General features: G+C 40.5%; 1 protein-coding gene across 10 annotated transcripts in view; it reads right to left on the reverse strand.

The window, feature by feature from the left end:
* Nucleotides 1-2,366: 2,366 nt before the first annotated feature.
* Zup1 (zinc finger containing ubiquitin peptidase 1) overlaps nt 2,367-23,239 on the reverse strand; it is a 30,091-nt gene continuing 9,218 nt past the window's right edge. For 4 of the 10 annotated variants that reach the window (XM_087597183.1, XM_087597182.1, XM_087597184.1 and 1 more), the window contains 6 exons: nt 18,912-19,080; nt 13,934-14,122; nt 13,601-13,766; nt 11,798-11,949; nt 10,916-11,136; nt 2,367-2,584 (listed from right to left, as the gene is read on the reverse strand). In XM_087597183.1, coding sequence (XP_087453309.1) covers nt 2,537-2,584; nt 10,916-11,136; nt 11,798-11,949; nt 13,601-13,766; nt 13,934-14,122; nt 18,912-19,080 — 945 coding nt within the window. In that variant the 3' untranslated portion in view covers nt 2,367-2,536. Of the gene's footprint in view, nt 2,585-10,915; nt 11,137-11,797; nt 11,950-13,600; nt 13,767-13,933; nt 14,123-16,648; nt 16,776-18,911; nt 19,081-20,015; nt 20,644-23,239 lie in introns of those variants that run through there. The other 6 variants (XR_015644648.1, XM_087597185.1, XR_015644646.1 and 3 more) reach the window with 5 other exon arrangements.

The raw sequence follows: 23,239 nt of genomic DNA on the forward strand, positions 1-23,239 counted from the left end.
GTTCAGATCCCAGAACTCGCATTAGGCAGATTCAACTACCTGTAACTCCGGCTCCGGCAGATTTCCTAACTCCACAGGCCCTGCTTGCAAGTGCACACATACCCACAAATAAAATCTTAAAAAAATATAATTCAGCTTTGGAACTTTTAGAAAACAACCATAGCAATTCACAATTTTCCATTTATCTTGTCATAGACTGGAACTTTGTCGATCATTGGTCTACATTTACTAACACTGAGGTAAAGTAATTAGGTATAAGAGCCACCAGATGGACTGCTGTGGGGGAAGGGCTCCCAGTAGCAAGGGGTACATTTTGGCAAGAGACTTTAGGCTGAACACAACTTCCAGTAAAAGGTGTGGGGATAGTTGAACCTGTAGAGGTAAAGACACACACACACACACACACACACACACACACACACACACACACACACACACAGAAAAGCTGGGATCGGGGAATCTGGGCTCTCTGATAGACACCTCAGCAACCTGGAAGCTCCGTGTCTTTACTGTACACAGTTGAACAGGGAGGCAGGAATATTATATACACCTGAACAAGAAGTCTTAGTGGGAAGAGAAGTCTCTAAAGAGTAGCAGTCTTCAGACCATAAACATGGGGTGGGAGGTGAGAAAGCTACAGTGGTATTTTCTGTACTCATTGTCAACATTTTGAGCCTTGGAAGTCTTTGCCATGCCCTTTGAGCTTCACCAGGGCTTTGCCATTCCAGTGTGGCTGAAGCACTGACCCTTGATACATGATGCCCGTGTCAACAATCCACATCCACTCAGGAACTCATCGGCTTTCCTACAGCCTGGATTTTACAAACCACCAAGAAAACATAGTAAACCAGGTCATATAAATACATGGAAAGGTTAAAAACATTTCAGCTTTAATGTTAAGGGCAAATTATAGAGAATTAAGACTGGGTTACTCATTGAGAGGTTGTCTGATAATCTAGGTGACAGAAACACAACAACAGTAATGTGAAAGAGAAATTGGTTGTCAGTCAGGACAGATGGAAAGGCACCTCCCAATGTTAAGTTTTTGTTCTTAGAATACGAAGTTCAGTCTTCGCTGGATAACTGAACGTCATGTATCTTGGCAGGTTCTTACCCTTTTAGTAAACATCTTTTTAAATTGCTTAATATCCATCTCGTCTCACTTCCTTCTGCTCTGCACCAATCAGATGCACTCTTTGTAAACTGAAATTTGCAACTTCCACCTTGATTATTCTTGCTATGATAACTGATTCAAAATTGCAGCCTCTACTTGACTTGGCTCCAATCCATGTAAAGTAAATTATAGCCCCTTTATCGTCACAATAAACAACACGGAGACTTGGCATTTTTATTAAACGCTTCAGGCACTAAGCTGGGCAGGCTCTGGGCCACTCTAACCCAACTATGCTGGCCTGGCCTACTTCCCAGTCATGTGCCCCATTGCTCACCGTCTTAGTCTTGCCCTGGCTGCTCCTGACCATCGGCGTGCTCATGGTGAACCTCTATCTCTCACCTGAGCACCTTTCTTTCTCCTCTCCTGTCCAGCTAAGTCTGATCACTCTTTACTGACCCATCAGAACATGATGGAAAACAATGCTTTACAAAACACTCAATCAGGAGATGTTCATAGTAATGACAATAACAAAATCCAGACTGCACCAGATCTCCGAGCACAGAGATCGAGATGTAGGCAGTGGGCATATTTAAACAAGAGAACCCTTGATTTTAGAGTTTGTTACGGATTAAAGTGATTACTAAGCAGCGAGAAGGGAATCTCATGACACAGATGATAGAAGTGGCTCCCAAAGCAGCTCATGTGTTCAAAGTCTGGACTCAACTGGATCCAGCTACTGAACTGACTGTTCCTAGTTGTGCCTTAGGCACTGGATGGATTTATCCGCTGCACCTACTGCAGAATCACTTGAGGAAGGAGGTCGCTGTGGTGTGCTCTGAAGGAGCTTGTCCCTGTTCCCTTCCTGCCTCTTCCTCTGCTTTGTGGCCACAGTGAGTGGCTCTGCTCCAGCACCACTATCGCCTTAAGCCATGATATTGTCTTACCAGAGTGAGCCGACCAAGCACTGAAACCTCGAAGCAAAATAAACCTTTCCTCCTCCAAACTGGCTCTCCTGTACCTGTGTCAGCAGTAAAACCCTGGCTAGCCATGGGCTCCATCGTGGAGAACAGTTATATTCTTGGACAAACCACTAATCTCTCAGAGCTTCAGCTTCCTCATGGGGCCTCAAACAACCATTCTGAAATAAACAGATTAACAGCTATTAATACTAAGAGTGGCTCACACAAGTAACTCATGTTAGCGTATCACTATAAAACAAGTTTCTGAGACATGGACGAGAAACCGAAACCAATAATGTAAACAAGGAATTTATTCAACTGATTACCAGACAACGAAATGCTAAGGAGTACAACAGGCATTTATAACTTAAATAATTTATCACCGACTTCAGTGAAGTCAAATTCTTCAACTGTATCAGAGTTCAATATCGGAAACAAAAAGGATAATTACAAAATATCTGGGTCAAGGAATCTTCTCCGCTGTAAACACTTGAGAAGCTTGTTTCCTGGCCTTGAAAAAGAATTGAGAAGACAAAAGGCTATGAATTACAATCTAGAAATTAACTAATTATTGCATATTATCACTTTACAATATTTAATATCATTTATTGTTCTCTCTCTCTCTTTCTCTCTGTGTGTGTGTGTGTGTGTGTGTGTGTGTGCGTGCGCATACATATGCCATGACACATGGGAGCTCAGAGCACGAGTGTGGAGTCGGTTCTCTTTCTGCCGTGTGGATGCTAACGATAAGTACCTTTGACTGCTGAGCCGTCTTGTCAACCATGCATCTCATTTTAACGTGTAAAATAAAACCCAGATGTTTTCCCAACATAACAATGAAAATTCCTAGTGAAAATTATGACCTAAAACTTAAAAAAAATTAGTAAAATATATTTTAAAAGTAGCATCATAAAAAAATTCTAGATAAAGACAGAAAAGAATGAAACAAAATATGTGTCAATGGACTATGTCAAATGTAAAAATGCTGGCTCACAAGGAATGGGAGATGGGAAGGGAGCAAGACATACCAGGAACCAAAGAAGCAGCTAAAAGAAAGACAGAGCAAAGAACCTTTTGAAAACTTGAGTACCTCATTAGTGCCCTAAACATGTCCCTTAAAAATCATTTAATCCTACTACTTGGGAGGCAGAGGCCGATGGATCTCTATGAGTTCAAGGCCAGCCTGGTCTACATAGTGAGTTCCAGGTAACCAGAGCTACAGAGTGAGATCCTGTCTCCAATGAATGAATGAATGAATGAACGAACGAATGAATAATGTCCTTATTTGTTATGAGTCTGTAGTTCAGCTGCCCCCTTCCCTGACTGAAGAGCTCCTCATAGTTGGCTTTGGGGTGAGGAGAGTCAGTTTTCTTTAAGGATGTGGCTCCTGGTGGACTGAGCATGCTCCAGGGGCTGCCTCGTCTCACACCCAGGAGTATATGAATGGCACACACTGGACTCCATGGGTTATAAGAAAAAGAAAAAAAAGACATGATTGGGGTACAGTGGGAGTTGATGGGGGAGGAGTTACGGGGACTAGAAGTAAAAACACATGATCAAAATATATTGTAGGAAATTATTACTGTTTTTATATTTCCGAAGTTTGGTTTACAAACTAAAACATATTAACCTAAGCTGACTAAACAAATTTTGGTTGAATCAAGTTCAAAGTATTGGGATAACACAATGAAAAATTAAGACTGCAGTGAGGGAAATTAACAACCATTATCAAATGTGAAAAGGAGCTGGGCATGGTATTCAATACCAAAAGTCTAGTACTTGGGAGGCTGCGGGAAGAGAAGGAATCCATGGCTAACCTTGGCTACACAGTTCAAGACCAGCTGGGCCACACGAGACCTTGTCTCAAAAGTTAAAAAAAAATTTTTTTTTTAAAAGTAAAACAGGGTGTAACAGAAAAGGCTCAGCTGGCTTACGAATGCTGTCCTTACAAGGATGTATGAGTGGCTTCCAGCACCCACCCGGGCAGCTCACCTGACCTACAGCTCTAGCTACAGGGGCTGCGGCAGCATCAGAAGGAAACCACCCTCGTGGATGCACACAGGGATACACAGAAATACAAAAATAAGATTTTTAAAATTGAGAATATGGCTAATAGCTATGTATTTATTTTTTAATTAATCTTCATTAGAAGATATTTATTCCTTCACTAGAAAGTGTTTAAAGGGGCTGGGGATTTAGCTCAGTGGTAGAGCGCTTACCTAGGAAGCGCAAGGCCCCGGGTTCGGTCCCCAGCTCCGAAAAAAAGAACCAAAAAAAAAAAAAAAAAAAAGAAAGTGTTTAAAAATCCAGACAGGGTCTGGAACAAACAGTAACTAAATGTATTCATGGCAACCATATGACAGTTTGAGGAATAAAAGAAATTGCAAATTCCAACCACTCTGTACATGGTTATTAAAATGGGGACAGTGAATGGTTCAGTGGGAAAAGGCATTTCCTGCCAAGCCTGATGAAGCGAGGTTAAGCCCTGGGACTCATATGGTAAAAGGAAGAGAAACAACTTCTGAATTCTGTCCTCTGACCTACACATACACAAAAGAAAAATCTTTTAAAAATTTAATAACGCAGGCCATGGTGGTCCACACCTTTAATCTCAGCACTTGGGAAGCAGAGGCAGGCTGATCTTTGATTTTTTTTCAACACGCCTGGTTAACATAATGAGTTCTAGTTTACAGGGATGCATTGTAAAACCTGTCTCAAAAATTTTTTTTCTTTTGGAAAAATAATCAGAACTAAGAGTGGGTTGACAGGGGTGGAAGAAAGGCAGAGAAGAGCAGAGGTAGTGAAAACAATCAGAATGTGTTATACGCATGTACGGAGTATTAAAAGAAAAGAATAAGTTAATAAAACTTACTAAAAATATCTAAGCTAGGGCTGGAGAGATGCCTCAGTTCCTTCAGGAGGCACCAGCGGGGCAGAGATCTGGATGGAGCTGCCTGAACTGCGGGTCTGACTCTGCTGCTCTACTCAGTATGATCATCCCCACAAGACTGTAGAGTGACGTAGCTGAAGGGCCCAAGTGAGGACGCCTCAGGCCCTCTTGGGGGGAAGTAGAAAGCAACCACGGTGGGGAGGGAGAGAGGGACAGGGTAGGGAAAGGGGCTGGGGGTTGGGGGAGAGGGGAACATCATCTGGTATTGGGTGGGAGAAAAGGACTAAAGCCCCAAGGGCCAGCAGAAAGAATGGAAACAGGCAACCTTGGGAGGAAGGAGGTTGGGAGGACCCTCTAGAATGTACCAGAAATCTAGGAAGTGAGAGACTCTCAGGACTCAAAGAGGGGGACCTTAGATAAAATGCCCTACAAGTGGGGAGAGGGAACTTACTGAACCCACCTCCAGCAGAAAGACAGGGCATCAAGTGAGGGGTGGGGTTGCTATCCCACAGTCAAAGCTCTGACCCACAATTCTTCCTGTCTGAAAGAACTGCAGTGATGGAAATGGACAGGAACCTGAGGAAAAGAAGGTCAAGCTACAGGCCCAAAGTGGGGTCCAGCTCAAGGGGAGGCCCCAAGACCTGACACCATTACTGAGGCTATGAGTTGCTCACAAAAAGGGACCTATCATGACTGCCCTCCAAGAGACCCAACAAGCAGCTGAAAGAGTTAGATGCAGATATGTGCACCAACCAATGAACAGAAGCTGCTGACCTCTTGGGTTGAATTAGGGAAAAGCTAAAGAAACCTGAGGAGGAGGGCAACCCTGTAGGAGGACCAGCAGTCTCTAACCTGGACCCCCGAGATCTCTCAGACACTGAATCACCAACGTGGCAGCATACACCAGCTGAGATGAGGCCTCCAACACATACACAGCAGAGGATTCTTGGGTTTGGGTTCAGTCAGACAAGATGCACTACCCCACAAGAGACTGGATTCCCCAGGAAGGTTAGAGGTCTGGTGGGGTGGATAGGGTGGGGACATCCTTGTGGAGACATGGGGGAGGAGTATGGGATGTGAAACTGTTGGGGGGGGGGGTTGTGGACTGGGAAGGGAATAAAATGTGAAGTGTAAAAATAAATAAAAAAAGAGCGATGTTGTGTACACTGATGTGTGTAAAGTGCTTTAAATAGCTATAATTCTTTTTTTTTTTTTTTTGGTTCTTTTTTTTCGGAGCTGGGGACCGAACCAAGGGCCTTGCGCTTCCTAGGCAAGCGCTCTACCACTGACCTAAATCCCCAACCCCAATAGCTATAATTCTTAAAGGCACAGCTACTGTCTAACACTCCCCCTCACAACAAAGGAACGATGTCAAAAGTAGAGAAAAAACGGTTTAGTATTCTTATAGCAAAGGTGACCCACTTTCCAAAGTGGAAACATTAAAGTCAATCAACCCTTTGTTCACTCAGAACCCATGATGACATCTGATCATCACTGTATTCTCAAAAGTTACTGTGCACTGGTAAGCAAGCATCAGAACACTCAACAATGATTAAAATGAACCCTAACTTCATCTGGCCAGACTGATAACAGGATTGAAAAGCCAGAAATGGAAGATTAAAGGCATTATAGAAAAATCTTTAAAGCATAACTGAATAGAATAGCCTAGTAAACTACCCTTGCTTTTCTATTCCAAGTTGAGAAGCTGTAGCGAGTTCCCATTCACACACTGGTTCTTTCCCCCAATTCTGTTATTTCCCATGTCCCTCTCAGGTATTCTGTTTCATCTTTTAGGGAAACAAATATGAGGCACTCAAACAGTCCTTTTTATTTTCTCATACATCTCCAGACCTTGAGCTGGACAAGTGCTCAATGGTCCTGAGGGCGCAGTGCTCTGGAGAGGGCCCAGCAGCTTAATATATATTTCCATGGGATGCAATGCCCTTTCAAGCTTCTGTGACCAGAGCAGTCACATGCACAATCCCAAATACAGACACACACAAATACATACAATTAAAAGAGAAAATCAAAAAGATAGATAAACCCTTAGCCAGACTAACCAGAGGGCACAGAGAGACAGTATCCAAATTAACAAAATCATAAATGAAAAGGGAGTCATAACAACAGAAACTGAGGAAATTCAAAAAATTATCAGATCCTACTACAAAAGTCTATACTCAACAAAACTGGAAAATCCGATGAAATGGACAATTTTCTAGAAAGATATCAGGTACCAAAGTTAAATCAGGATCAGATAAACCATCTAAACAATCCCAAAACCCCTAAATAGAAGCAGTCATTAAAAGTCTCCCAAACAAAAGAATCACAGGACCATGATGGGTCTAGTGCAGAATTCTATCAGACCTTCATAGAAGACCTAATACCAATACTCTTCAAACTATTTCACAAAATAGAAACAGAAGGAGCACTATCCAATTCATTCTTTGAAGCCACAATTATGCTTATACCTAAACCACACAAAGACCCTATAAAGAAAGAGAACTTCAGACCAATTTCCCTCATGAATATCGATGCAAAATTAAAATAATCATTCACCATGATCAGGTAGGCTTCATCCCAGGGATGCAGGGATGGTTCAATATACGGAAACTCATAATGCAATCCACTATATAAACAAACTCAAGTTAAAAAAACCACATGATCATCTCACCGAGAAAGCATTTGACAAAATTCAACACCTTCATGATAAAAGTCTTAGAAAGATCAGAAATTCAAGGCCCATACATAAATATTGTAAAAGGAATATACGGCAAACCAGTATCCAACATCAAACTAGATGGAGAGAAACTTGAAGCAATCCCACTAAAATCAGAGACTAGACAAGGCTGCCCACTCTCTTCCTACACATTCAATATAGTACTCGAAGTCGTAGCCAGAGCAATCAGACAACAAAAAGAAGTCAAGGGATACAAATTGGAAAAGAAGTCAAAATATCACTATTTGCAGATGATATGATAGTATACTTAACTGACCCCAAAAATTCCGCCAGAGAACTACTACAGCTGATAAACACCTTCAGCAAAGTGGCTGGATATAAAATTAACTCAAATAAATCAGTAGCCTTCTTCTACTCAAAGGATAAACAGGCTCAGAAAGAAATTAGGGAAAAGACACCCTTCACAATAGTCACAAATGACATAAAATATCTTGGTGTGACTCTAACCAAGCAAGTGAAAGATCTGTACGACAAGAACTTCAAGTCTCTGAAGAAAGAAATCAGAAGATCTCAGAAGATGGAAGGACCTCCCATGCTCATGGATTGGCAGGAATAATATAGTAAAAATGGCCATCTTGCTGAAAGCAATCTACAGATTCAGTGCAATCCCTATCAAAATTTCAACTCAATTCTTCACAGAGTTAGAAAGATCAATTTTCAAATTCATTTGGAATAACAAAAAACCCAGGATAGTGAAAACTATCCTCAAAAAATAAAAGAGCTTCTGGGGGAATCACCATCCCTGACCTCAAGCAGTATTATAGAGCAATAGTGATAAAAACTAGATGGTATTGGTACAGAGACAGGCAGGTAGATCAGTGGAATAGAATTGAAGACCCAGAACTGAACCCACACACTCATTTGATCTTTGACAAAAGAGCTAAAACCATCCAATGGTTTTCAACAAACGGTGCTGGTTCAACTGGAGGTGAACATGTAGAAGAATGCAGATCGATCCATTCTTATCACCCTGTACAAAGCTTAAGTCCAAGTGGATCAAGGACCTCCACATCAAACCAGACACACTCAAACTAATAGAAGAAAAAGTGGGGAAGAGACTCAAACACATAGACGCAGGAGAAAATTTCCTGAACAGAAGACCAATGGCTTATGCTCTAAGATCAAGAACCAACAAATGGGACCTCATAAAATTGCAAAACTTCTTTTAGGCAAAGGACACTATCAATAGGACAAAACAGAAACCAATAGGTTGGGAAAAGATCTTTACCAATCACACATCCAATAGATTGCTAATATCTAAAATATACAAAGAACTCAAGAGAATCAAATAATCTTAATTAAAAAAATGGGGTACAGAGATAAACAAAGAATTCTCAACTGAGGAATATCAAATGGCTGAGAAACACCTCAAGAAATGTTCAACATCTTTAGTCATCAGGGAAATGCAAATCAAAACAACCCTGAGATTCCACCTCACACCAGTCAGAATGGCTAAGATCAAAAACTCAGATGACAGCAGATGCTGGCGAGGATGTGGAGAAAGAGAACACTCCTCCATTGTTGGTGGGATTGCAGACTGGTACAACCATTCTGGAAATCAGTCTGGAGGTTCCTCAGAAAATTAGACATAATATTACCTGAGGACCCAGCTATACCTCTCCTGGGCATATACCCAAATGATGCTCTAACATATAACAAGGACACGTGCTCCACTATGTTGGTCGCAGCCTTATTTATAATAGCCAGAAGCTGGAAAGAACCCAGATGCCCTTCAATAGAGGAATGGATACAGAAAATGTGGTACATCTACACAATGGAATATTACTCAGCTATCAAAAACAACGACTTTATGAAATCCGTAGGCAAATGGTTGGAACTGGAAAATATCATCCTGAGTGAAGCAACCCAGTCACAAAAAATATACATAGTATGCGCTCACTGATAAGTGGATATTAGCCCAAAAGCTTGGAATACGTAAGAAAATTCACAGATCATATGAAGCTTATGAAGAAGGAAGAGCAAAATGTAGACGCCCCATTCCTTCTTAGAAGAGAGAACAAAATTCTCAGGGAGGAAATACAGGGAAAAGAGTGGAGCAGGGACTGAAGGAAAGGCCATCCAGAGATTGTCCCACCTGGGGATCCATCCCACATGCTACCACCAAACCCAGACACTATTGCTGATGCCAAGAAGTACTTGCTGACAGGAGCCAGATACGGGTGTCTCCTGAGAAGCTCTGCCAGAGCCCTACTGATACAGAAGAGGATGCTTGCAGCTAAGCAATGAACTGAACAAGGGGACCGCAATGGAGAAGTTAGAGAAAAGACTGAAGGAGCTGAAGGGGTTTGCAACCCCTTAGAAAGAACAATATCAACCAACCAGACCCTACCAGAGCTCTCAGGGACTAAACCACCAACCACTGAGTACACATGGGGGGACCCATGACTCCAGTTGCATGTGTAGCAGAGGACAGCATTGTCCAGCATCAATAGGAGGAAAAGCCCTTGGTCCTGTGAAGGCTCGTTTCCCCAGTGTAGGGGAATGGTGTAGGGGATGGCATGGCACTGAGGTGGGAGTGAGTGTGTGGAAATGGGATCATCCTCAGAGAAACAGGAGGAGGGGTAAGGGGGTATGGGAGAGGGAGGAAAAGGAGATAACATTTAAAATGTAAACACATAAAATATCCAAGAAAAATAAAATTTAAAAAAAGATGAGCTCAATAAGGAAAAAAAAAATTAAAACGTTAGATTGCGGGGCCTTATGTACTTCTAGGCTTGGTGTGCTAGGACATAGCTACAGCTTGTAACCTCAGTGGAGGTCTGCTAATACCTAGAAATTCCTCAGGAAATTGGAACTCATCACTTACCTACAAAGGCTAAAGGCAAGAGTTATTCTAGAACTGAGCATAACTAGAAGGCCAAAGCATAAAATATAGCTTCAGAATCTCATTTTAATAAGACCCATGAGTTAGGCTATGAACTGTTTTTATAACCATGTTATTGTTTTTACCATTCAGTATGGATTTAAATTATAAAATCAAATTTTTTTATGAAGATGAGTTAAAACAACTAAAAGGCGTTTAAGTACCATCTAACTTTAAAAATGTGTATTCCAGAAATTCAGTGATATTAAAGACAACTGTATTTGTCATCTCATGAAATAGAATGAATTGTGAGGAGATAAAAAAAAAGACAACAGTGATTTTTAACTAAACATTTTAAACTCCTTCACTCAATATAGAGAGAGATACTTACAGCTCTCTCCTCTGGGGACAGGATACCCTCCACTGCTACTATCTGGTACTGCTTATGCTTCAGATTTCCCACACATTTCCGGAGCTGCCTGAGACTACCAGCCTCCATGTCTTGCTTTAACAGCTTCTGCATTTCTCGAGAAGGACATCCAGGATCAAATATTAGCAAACATAATGTTCGGTTTTTTCTCTCTTCAATCCCAACAACTGTTCGACTGTGACCTATTTAACACATAAATAACAGTTAAAATGTCACATCTATACACAGAAATTACTGTATATACATTCAACTTCTCTACGTGGCTTCTGTGTGTTTAACGTGCACATGCACACGCACATGCGCGCGCACACACGCACACACACACACACACACACACACACACACACACACACACACACACACACACACACATTCAGTTTCTTTTTTTTTTTTTGGTTCTTTTTTTCGGAGCTGGGGACTGAACCCAGGGCCTTGCCCTTGCTAGGCAAGCGCTCTACCACTGAGCTAAATCCCCAACCCCACATATTCACTTTCTAATAAGTGCAGTCTGAAGATATACCATAGTGACAGGTGGAAAAGACTGGAAGAGGATAGGGATGAACAAACAGAGCAGTGAAACTGAGCGCAGGAGGCCCCGGGATGCTGGCGTCCCAAAGAGGGACCAGAATGAAAAGTAGCTCTGATAATCAGCACAACACTTCCCACCTGTCCGTAAGCAGGAGTCATCTGCTATCTTAAAAATACCAGGGGTTGGGGATTTAGCTCAGTGGTAGAGCGCTTGCCTAGGAAGTGCAAGGCCCTGGGTTCGGTCCCCAGCTCCAAAAAAAAGAAAAAAGAAAAAAAGAAAAAAAAATACCACAGTTGTGTATGTGAGCTACTAACCCTGATGCTGGAGATAGACAGGAGGTTTGGATGTACACACGACCTTTGGCGCCCCTTCCGTCTCTGAGGAATAATAGTTCAGTATCCACTCGAATAAGCGAGGGTGTGTGCCTGAAGGACCAGTTGACTTGTGAAAATCAATAATGCGGCACCTGAACAATTGACAAGGCAGATTATTTAGTGAATATTTTACAAATTTTTACATAAATGTAATTATTCTAATAAAAAATCTAGAACAAATTTGTGTTTCTATTACTTCCGTATGAAGAAAAAAAGTAAATATAAATTTTTACTTTAATTTAGAGATCATTTTGTGGGGAAAGTAATTATTCAAATCACCATAGTAATTCAAATTATTCAAATCATTTGTAATAAGACTGACAAATGAGCTAAAAGTTACAAAGATTTCATAACATAAAAAGTATCCCTGAATAGCAAATAGACCATGCTTGACTTTTAAAACTCATAAGCAATAACCTGGGACACTATCACCTTTACTCTAATGTCGCTAGCCCTGATGATAAATAGAAGCTCATGGTTCTGCTGACGAGATGGTTCGGCGGGTAATGGTGTTTGCTGTGCAAGCATGGTGACCTGAGTTCAATCCCTGGAACCCACATCACAAATTTGTCTTCTGCCCTCCACACACTCACTCACACAGTAATAAAAAGTTAGCTGCTTAGAGAAATAGCTTGGTAGCTAAAAGCACATGCTACTGTTGCAAAAGACCCTCATCCAGTCAGACTTGGCTGACAACTCCAGCTCCGGGAGATCCTAAGTCACCTGCACTCGTATCCACAGACATGCAGCTAGATACAACTCAAAAATATAAAATAGTGTTAAAGAAAACTGACTTCTTGCAGGACTGTTCTGTACTCAGCAAATTTATGACAGTGTAAACAGAAAGACAGATCAAAAAAGTCAATCAGTAAGTTTTGTAAATCTTTACTTAAAAGAAAAGATTCTGCATTCTGGTTTTAATCCTCAGTGTAAGTCATTAGTACTAGTGAAAACTATTCTAAATCTTTTCTTCCAGAAAGAAAGGAAGAAAGGAAGAAAGAAAGGAAGAAAGAAAGAAAGAAAGAAAGAAGGGAAGGAAGAAAGCAAGAAAGAGAAAGAAAAAAGGAAGAAAGAAATTCTGAATATGTTCAATTTTCTTCAATTGCATAGTGAAGAGCATAGGAAAACATGTGGAAATTCACATTTCTACACCCATGTCTCTCCTAGTTGGCCCCAGACTATGGTGGAGTCATCTTGAATAAATGAGACTGTTAAGGTAAGCTCACTCATGTGTTACTCCAAAACTATTTTAAAGTATAACCAAAAGCATCTAGTATTTTGACTATTATAAACTTCTGCCCATCCTTGTCTCTCACAGTAATGAGATATACAAACTATTCTAAATGTTACAGTTCTGCTGTAGTTTGAATGTGAAATGCCCCTGATGCTCACGTTACACTTGGTGACTAGCAGTGCTATCTGGGAAGGTTAGGAAAGCAGGAGAAGCCCCTGCTGGCGGGAGCAGGTCCCTGGAGGCAGGTCCTGAACCTTTTCAGCAGGCTTCCATTTCCTACTGAGGCGCTGACTGCCCAGGCTGTGACTGACAGCCAGTCTCCTGCGTCCTGCCACTGTGCGTCCCTGTTTCCCACCATAATGGAAACTGTAAGTCAAAACAAACCCTTCCCCACTGCTTTTGTCAGCATGAAAACATAGCTAAGACAGTTGCTAACTTCAGTCACACTGAACTTAATGCTGGTAACTTGAAGGAACACAGAAATGTCGCTGTAGTCCACAAGTACATACTTGACTTTCAGTGAGGTCAGAAGTGTATAGATCTCACATGCTCCAATCCAGGCCTTGGTCCCCTGCAACTTGTTATTAAGTTGAGAGGCCCCCTGAGGATCAAAACCTTCATTCCACGCATCTTCAATCATGGACTGAATTTTTGGAATACAAGGAACTGACATACCTGAAATTATGTAAGCAAATAAGTCACAAGGCCAGGTACTAATACACTGAACAATAATCTAATGTAACCACAGACTCTACTAGACTAACCCACATGAATGTCTAAGACACTTGTTCCTAATACCTTCTGCATATCGTGAACTCAGATAGCAAGAGTGCTTTACGTACCTTTCAAGCAGTCACTGTACACTTCATTCTGCAGTAATGATGAAAGCAGCATCTGGAAATTTCTATAACCGCAACCCCAACCTTTGTCCCCAAAAGATGAATGAAAGTGATCCACCACTGTAGACAGCCACACACACCTTACATCTGTGGCAATGTTCTGATAATACCTGTGGAGGGCTTCAATAATTCCTAAAATAGAAGATTCGAAACACTTCATTAGAAATCGGACATTAGAAATTAGACATTGACTTGTCATCATTAAATGGCTTTTTATATATCTAACACTGGCCTCAAGGACCAAAGAAAAACCTTCGTGACTCAGCTTTAATTTACCTCTCACTGCTACAATCTTAACTCATACACTGTCCCCACAACCCAAGTTTCCTACGCTAAAATAGTACCCCCTGCATTGAAGCTTTCTCCGTCTTTAGCCCTTCAACTGCAAATCCTGACACACAAGTCAGCTTGCAGAACGATACTCTTTTGTCTCTCCAGCTCTTCCACACACTGCTAGAGCTTGCTCAGTCTCCGTCAGCCTGCTTCCACCTGAAGGACAGTAGCTCCTGACAGCCCACAGGGCTTCATGTTACTCTACAGCCTATTGCAATGTGGCCTCCACCTGACCTTTCAGCATGCTTCTTGACAGAAAATTGTTTGTGAGCCAAAAACCAAATTATGCCTATGGGCTTTAACTTAATGTCAGTATTACACTTTGTATACATAACAGGATAGTGAGTTCTAAGCCATAAAAACATAAATGTGGCAACATCCCTGGAAAATGGCACTGGACTAAATGCTAGAATTTGGTTAAGACAAGTTTCATATGATTCTTCCTTTTATAATATTCTTCAATTTAGAATCCTAAGAATCATTTAAGAACAAACATCATCGTTAACTACCTTTTTCTGACTATCAAGAATAGACACTGCACTTAATGTGTTTTTATGTCCCTTACTTATCTAGTCACATTTTGTCATACGAGGACAGTAGAGGGTTTTTGTTTTCTTTTTTTTTTTTTCCTTTTGGTTCTTTTTTTCTGAGCTGGGGACCGAACCCAGGGCCTTGCGTTTCCTAGGTAAGTGCTCTACCACTGAGCTAAATCCCCAGCCCCGGTTTTTGTTTTTTTTAAAAACTCTGAAGCTACCCACGTCAGTGAAGTGATGTCTGTTATGTAGTTCATGCTTTCTCATAGTATGTGGCACGAACAAAGAAAAGTCATTATATGTATTTTATTTGAATGAAATAAAAAAAATATGTCTTTAGGGAGACAGATAAAAGACAAAAAACAAACATGTAACCAATAACTATGGACATATCCATTACCATAAAAAGCAGAAATTAGTTGTAAATTAAGAAAAAACCAAGTAAGGTCCACATGGGAGAAAAGGAGCAATGGAAACGACTTGTTCCTGAAGTGACATTGAGAGTCTAAGTTCACACACAGATCAAGCACCTGGGAACAGAACGACGAATGTCAACTTGGATGAGATCAAGACTTAAGACAGTCGTGTAAGGACAGGGAACCCTGTAAGTGGTATGTATTTGAGTAGACTCTGCCATGTTACATGTAAGGCAGGAAACCTCATTTCCTGGCAACCTTCATCTTAGCAATAACACAACTACATTAAAGAAAGTTTTTCTTAGAAGTATTTTTAATTCCTAAATTTCCTTAGATGTTTTCTAAATAAGCTACCTATTGTTAAATTATATGTTACTGTTTAAAATACAAGGCTATAAATATAAAAAGGGGTGTTATGTGGATATCCTAATAGACACCTGTATAATTAGCAAAAACATTAACATCTTTGCCACATAGCTGGTGAGATGGCTCAGCAGAAAGAGACATTGGCTACTTTTGCAAAGGACATGAGTTCAGTTCCATACTGGGCAGCTCAAAACCGACACAAACTCTAGGGCATCAGATACCTCTGCAGAAGGAGAACAAACTTAATTAATGGTGTCAGAAAAAAAAAACTATACTAGTCATGTGTAAATGCATACAAATATGACACTGTTATAAATAAGGACAAAACCCTGATCCCTTCTTTCCTTCCAATCTCAGCCCTGCTCTGACCCCATAAACAAAGAAATCAGGTAAATTAAAAATAAAAACACGGGGACCCAGGTTCTAGTCCCAGAACACACTCAGCGGTTAAAAAGAACTCTAAGTCCAGCTCTAAGTCCAGCTCTACAGTATCTGATGCCCAAGTCTGGCCTCCGTGGGCATCAAGCGTGTAAACAGGGCACACATATACACAGGTGAAAATCTAAAACAGCATACTAAGGAATCACCAAGAAATGCACATTTGTGATCTTTGAAAAAAACCCTTCCATCCAAAACACACACAATAAAGACAAAAATCGAGAGGTCTGCTGTGTGTGGTGGCTTATAGACATAAGGCTGCGGCAGAGGTCTGCTGAGACTCTGAAGACAGCGAGGGCTAACCAATCAATTCCAGGTCAACCTGTGCTACCAGGTTTCAAAGTTCCCTCCAAAAAACATGAGATGTTTAGAAAATAAATTCAAATTTAAAACTTTAATCTAAAGATACCATGCACAGGTCTGGTATAGTAGTGCATGGCTTTAAAACATAGCACTTGAGAGGCAGAGGTATGCAGATCTCTGTGAGTTTAAGACCAGCTTAATCTACAAAAGATCATGTCGCTAAAAAAAAAAGTGTGTGTGTATTTATACGATTAAATATTCATTTATACCTTGGATCTGGAGTTACAGACTGTAGTGAGCTACCAGGTGGGTGCTGGGAATTAAACCTGGGCTCCCTCCAAGAGCAACGAGTGCTTTAAACCACTTAGCCACCTTTCCATCCCTGTACGATCATAGCTTAAAAAAAAAAAAAAGATCTAGTCATAAGAATCCAACTGTTTCCACATAAACTGTATTATTACCCTAACAGAGATACAAAAACATAGTTGGAAAAAAACAAGACAAGCAAACAAATAAAACAATAACCAGAAAAAAATGGCATACCATCTTGAATAAGTTAGATCTGATTATTAATAATGGCTAGTTCTATAGCTGGCCAACCATGCAAGTCCTAAGAATATTAAATACACTCTGAGTGTCAAGTACTCCAAATGTTCACTTGGGCCTGAAGAAACACTGTGTATAAAGCTTTTAGAATTCAAAATAAAATAAGTAATGGGGTGGCCATTATATACATGAGGCTATTGAACATTTCAATTGTAGTGTTTCCAGTTGAAATGTCCTGTAAAGTTTAAAATAATAACAGATTTGTAAGATTATACAAAGAATATAAAATACTCCAATTAATAGTTCTTGTGAGGGGAACATAACTACTCTTGATACCGCCAACTTTAGACACTGCGTTTAAATTATTAGATGAGATTTAGACTGCTGACAGTTCAATAAGAGTTTGATAAATTTTACTGCCAAAGCAATACGTTCAGCAGAAACCATACTTTGACTAGTGAAGCGTTACTGCGCTATGGACAGGTATGTAGGAAGTTCTTCAGTGCTTACAGTCAGTCACCACATTAGGAAGGACATCTTGCGATGTTCAGTAGTGTGTGTGTGTGTGTGTGTGTGTGTGTGTGTGTGTGTGTGTATGTGTATGTGTATAAAATGCAATTTCAACTTGTAATATTTTCAACTTACAATGAATTTATCAACACATAATTCACTGTAAATGAAAACGCTTCTGCAATTTTATGCTAATTTTTATTTTCTTTAATGTGGCTTTAATAGATGGAAAATTCATGCAGCTCATGTTTCTGTATTGTATTCAGTTAACCAATAATTGAAGCTAAACGTTTAGCGGCGTGATTGCCGTGGCGTAACCAAGCACTTTCTGCCTAGATTGAGGAGGTCTCTGTAAGAGGGAAGTCTTGTCTGGGAATGTAAATATGGTCAAATCCCCCTGGGTGGGTAATGCATGGGCCCCACAGGAAAGCTACTATAGTGTCACCAAATGGACACGATACGCCTACTAAACTGTCTTCTAAATGTTATATTTAAATCCATCGAGCAGTACTATTGTACATTTTCATCAGAGAAGATTCTTTTGATAGTGAGTGTCGGTAACTACTCAGAGAAGTGAGTGAGATTAAATGACCATTTGATAATCAGCCCTAAATGAGTTGTCCGCATTAATCCCTCCAGGGTCAGGAAATAGCAAGGAAGAGGGCGTTGTTAAACAGCAGAACCCGAGGAAGAGATAAAATGTGCAATGCTGTCTTCTAGGCATGGCATGGCTGCTGGCATTCAAACGCAGCAGTGGTGACAATGCACTAAGCTAGAAACACTTTGTCACAGAGATAGGGGTATTCACAAGGACTCACCCATCTCTGTGGATTTACAGGCACTAAACAGTGATTAAATGAGAACTAATAAGATCCTTCCCCTTCCATAGAAGCTATAGAAAGTTCATGGTTACTGGGGACTGGGTGTGAAGAAACATGTTTTGTAACCCATGCTCCTGTAAATACCTTTCATTCATGTTCTTTTAAGCAACCCTTAACCCAAACCAAATAAACCCAAACAAACAAAAAAATGTGGAACTATGGCTGCGATGGCATCAAGGGGTAATGGTGGGTACTAGCTGGGAAGAGGAAAAGGGAGCAGCAGAAGTTGAGGGACAAAAGAGGGTAGTGGGGTGGTGGTGAATATGACCAAAATATATTACATACATGTATAAAAATATCATATTGAAACATTATTATATAGAATTAATATATGCTAATAAAATGTAAAATTCAAAAGGTTCATTTCCCATTGTTGTGAGTTAATACAATTGAAGACAAATTATTTTAAGTGAATTATTTACTATAAAAATAGAAGTTTAGAAGTTTTAAAATGTTTTGTAAACAATATGTGAACATACAATTTCACCTCAAATTATATAAACTGTTGACTGAAAATGCAGCAAATTCCAGTGGTTTTATTCCTCCAGCGGTACATGCAATATTAAAACTGTGACTTGAATTTTTAAGCACTCACCAGAAGTTTTTGTTTTTCCATCATCAATACCAACAGCGATTGATTCCAACATGTCAGCTTTTCTGCTGTGGAACTCAGATGGATGCATTCGTCCCCTCGTTACTTCTAGCTCCATGTGTCGCAGCTGCTGTTGTTTGTATCCTCCAGAATTATCTAAGCCGTACTGCCGCTGTGAACATAAAACAAGTATCTTATCTTTACGTCCCTGTACTTCGACCACGTGGAAACTTATAACTCTCATTTTTTGGAAATGTATGTTGAAATATTCTGGTTTTTGGATTTTTTCACACAAGTAACTGTAAAGAGTTAATGAAAATTAAAATATACATCCATAACTTAATAATTAGATATTTCTTTAAGCTTCTGTAACCCTTATATAGAATTAGTTGCTTTCCTTATAGTACAAAAATGAAAGACCCAGCTTTTTGTTAAGGTATTAAGAAAAGTAAAATCCCAAAGATACTGATGGTTTCAAAAGAACTTATGGGAACTTGCTATTTGTCCCAACGCTGCTTCAGTAAGGCCTACTTAGTTCACTCACTACTCAAGCATGCTATGTCATAAATGAGCTGTGTTTCTGCAAAATGGACGGAGACTCAAACATCAACCGCCTTTACGGATAAACTTCCTGAGACCTAAACAACTTACAGGGTGACATCATTATCATGGTTAATCTCCATTACCAAGTTGAAATGATTTTAAAATCACACTGAAAACAAATTTTTGGGCATGTCTGTGAGTCTGTGTCTAGACTGGGTTAACAGAGAGAGGAAATCCACCCTAAATATGGCACTATCCCATGGGGTGAGTGGAAAGGATACAGAAGTTCATCCCTCCCTGTTTCCTGGCTATGAACACAATGTGGGCAGGCACAACCATACCCTCTTCCTTTAAGGTGCCTCTGGTCAGTTATTTAATCAACAATGTGTAAGAACGCTTACCAAGGAGTGGGCCTCTACTGACCATGGACTCTTAGGCCTCTGGAACTGGTTTATGAGGAGGATTGTGGATGTTTCAAACTTAAAGCTCAAAAAGCCCTTGAATATTGTGAGCATGGCTTATGGGGGTGGGAGGATGGACAAAAGAGTGGAGAGATGAGAATACCAGGAAGAATGTAACAGTGGCAGCTTGGCTCAGCGGGTGTCAGAGGCAAGGTGGGTTCCCAGCTCCTGCTCCTAGCACCACGTCTCCACACACTCCACCACGGTGAGAAGGAACTAACTCTCTGAAACTGTAAGCAAGCCCTTAGATGCTTCCTTTGTAAGAGTTACCTTGGTGTGGTATCTCTTCACAGCAATAGAATATTAAGATAACTGTAAAAGAAATAAGCACATTAACAGGGAAATGGGCACTGTGCACTGAGATCAAAGGAACCTTTATTCTATCCACTAAAGGCTCCATCTAAAATAAGGGGGCGGGGGAGGGGCGCGGGAGGGGCGTGGCAGGAAACTGAGACTGCCACTGAAGGGTTCTCTAAAAACAAACAAAAACAAACAAACAAAAAACCCTATCATATAGGAAAGTGTTTCCCCATGGTTGACACACTAGGTTAATTACAACTGTGGTCCAAGGGGCAAGGCTCTATCTCCAGATAGTAGCAGAACTTGAATGTTGATGCAGGATTCACTGGGTTTTGCACTATGGCTCTAGAGAGCCACTGAGGCCATGAGTGTGCAGAGTCCTCCCACGGCAGTGTCCCAGCAAGGAGGCCCGGAGAGGTCAGAGAGTAAAGCTGTGAAGGTAAAGCAGAAGTTTGTAAGAGAGATCCTAGGATGCTGGCGATGACAGAGCCATAGGCTGTCTACTGAGGAAAGTAGGTGTAGAGTGAAAATGGCCCCAAAGAAGGCTATTTGAACTACAGGCAGTAGAGCAGGAGAGGCAGGACTACCCAAGCCCTCTGGAGTCCAGTGATTCCATCGCAAGTCCCAGATGCCTAACACGGAGCTACTGGGTTTGGTGCTTGTTCTGCTGCACTGTGCCTTTACACTGGCCTGATATTTCTTTTGCTGTATCATCACTCTTCCTCTTGGAAGCAGAACACCCACTCTGCACCATCGTATAGTAGAAGAACAAAGTGTGTTCTGTAATGTTATACAGGCTAACAGATAGGAGGTAGGTTAAACCTCACTAAGACTCTGACCTTACACTTTCGAACAGTACTGTACTAAAGACCATGAGATCATTTGAAGTCATGTACTTACATGCATAAAACAAGTATATACATTTTTTAAAAAAAAATGTGATGTGTTTGGGTGTCAAGGTAACAAATAGAGTTGCAATAGTACATTTTGACTGTCAACTTGATGGGATTTTCAATAAGCTTGAAGAGCTAGTGGAATGGTTCAATATTGAATCAAATCTCTGAAACCCATAGTAGAAGGGCAGAACTGATTCCCCAATGCTGTTCTCCGATTTCCACATGTGCTCTATGACATTGGAAAAGAAATGCACACAAATGCACAGAAGTAATAGATAAAATAAAAGTCACCATGGAAACAACCCTTGAGAGATGAATATGAGAGAGCTTATAGATTTGGTTAATTGAAATGGGAAACCTAGTTTGAATATGTATTGCACAATCCCATGGACTAGTCTTCCAGACTGAATAGAAAGGGCAAAGTGCACTGAGACCTCTAAATCATTTTATTGCTTCCTTAACTGTGGATGCAGAAAACCCAGCTACCTCCTAATCCTCCTGCCATGCCTTCCTCACTGTGACAGATTGTATCCCCTCAAACTGTAAGCCAGATGAACACTCTCCACTTTATGTTGCTTCTTGTCAGGTATTTGTTTGATCACAGCTACAAGTATCTAACACAATAACAAACTTTTTAAATGTTAGGGACTTTCTGTATTGTTGATATCCAAAAGGCCTTGTATATTTTTACGGTGTTGCGTTTTAAACATGAAACCACAGGCCCTGTTTTGAATACCTGTGTCTCAGACCAAGGTGCTATTTTGGGAGGCTTTTGTAGAACCTGTAGGAAGTTGTGCTTTCCTGGTAAAAAGAGGCCAGTAAAGAGCAGGCCCAATTCCTGTTATACCATTGGCTTCCTGTTTGCTCCACTGTGATGTGAATGGCCTCTCCATGTGGTTCCCACTATGATGGCCTGAAATTGTGAGTCCAAATAAAAATTTCCTCCCTTAAGTTGTTTCTGTAGACAAGTAGGATCACAGTACTGTAAAAAACTAATACGAATGATAAAACACACACACACACACACACACACACACACACACACACACACAATTATGAGGGGCGGGGGAATCCTAAATTAGATCTTCCAAAATATATTTCAAGGAAAAACAGTCATGTGTAAAATGTCTGGGAAAAAAAAAAGAAAATTGTATGTATAATACACAATACTAAAGGCTTTCAGGCAAATATAAATCTGGAAACATTTTTAGATCTGCTCATAAACCCTTTATGGCTTATCCTGTTAACACATACAAATGACATTAAGAACTCTACAGGGGCTGGGGATTTAGCTCAGTGGTAGAGCGCTTACCTAGGAAGCGCAAGGCCCTGGGTTCGGTCCCCAGCTCCGAAAAAAAGAACCAAAAAAAAAAAAGAACTCTACAAGTATTGTCAGTACAAATAACTGTAGTTCACAAATTAGAAATGGAAAGGGAGAAACATTAACATTTTTAAAGCATTAAAATCCCCCACATGCTGCAACTTTAGTCCAATAGATACTACATTCACATAAGGAAAATGCGCCCTCAAAAATCATAAACTACTAAACTCTGAACATCCACTAAAATACAAAATGTCTTCACTGTGTTCTTTAAAGGCACTTAGGACTAAGGAGAGAGAGACACACGACCTTTAAGGAAACAGCTTCTCAGTATAGCGCCCCACCTTCATGTCAGCCGACATTTGCACAGCTTCACCATTGCATAGCCTGACAGGCACACTTCTCTACCTAACAGTTGTCTAATCCAGGGAAAAATCACGAAACACTTTCATTTTTCTTCTTCATTTAAAGACAGAAAATAAGGAAAAACAAACAACAAAACCCTGTGAATTTCCTATAAAGACTTTTACATAATTTATCTGAAATGATTATTCTAATGTCTGAACACTGTTTTAGGGTTTTTTTGTTTCTTTGTAATGTGCCCCAGGTTCGTCTCAAACTCAAGAGATTCATCTTCCTCTGTCTCTCTAGTGCTAGGATTAAAGGCATGGGGCACCGCTTTATTTTTTTATTTTTACTGTGCACAAGGGTGTGTGTGTGTGTGTGTGTGTGTGTGTGTGTGTGTGTGTGTGTGTGTGTGTGTGTGTGTGTACATACATGCATGAGCATGTGGCTGTGTGGGTAACTGTA

Source organism: Rattus norvegicus, chromosome 20 (genome assembly GCF_021556685.1).
Source record: "Rattus norvegicus strain SHRSP/BbbUtx chromosome 20, alternate assembly SHRSP_T2T, whole genome shotgun sequence".
Lineage (NCBI taxonomy): Eukaryota > Metazoa > Chordata > Mammalia > Rodentia > Muridae > Rattus > Rattus norvegicus.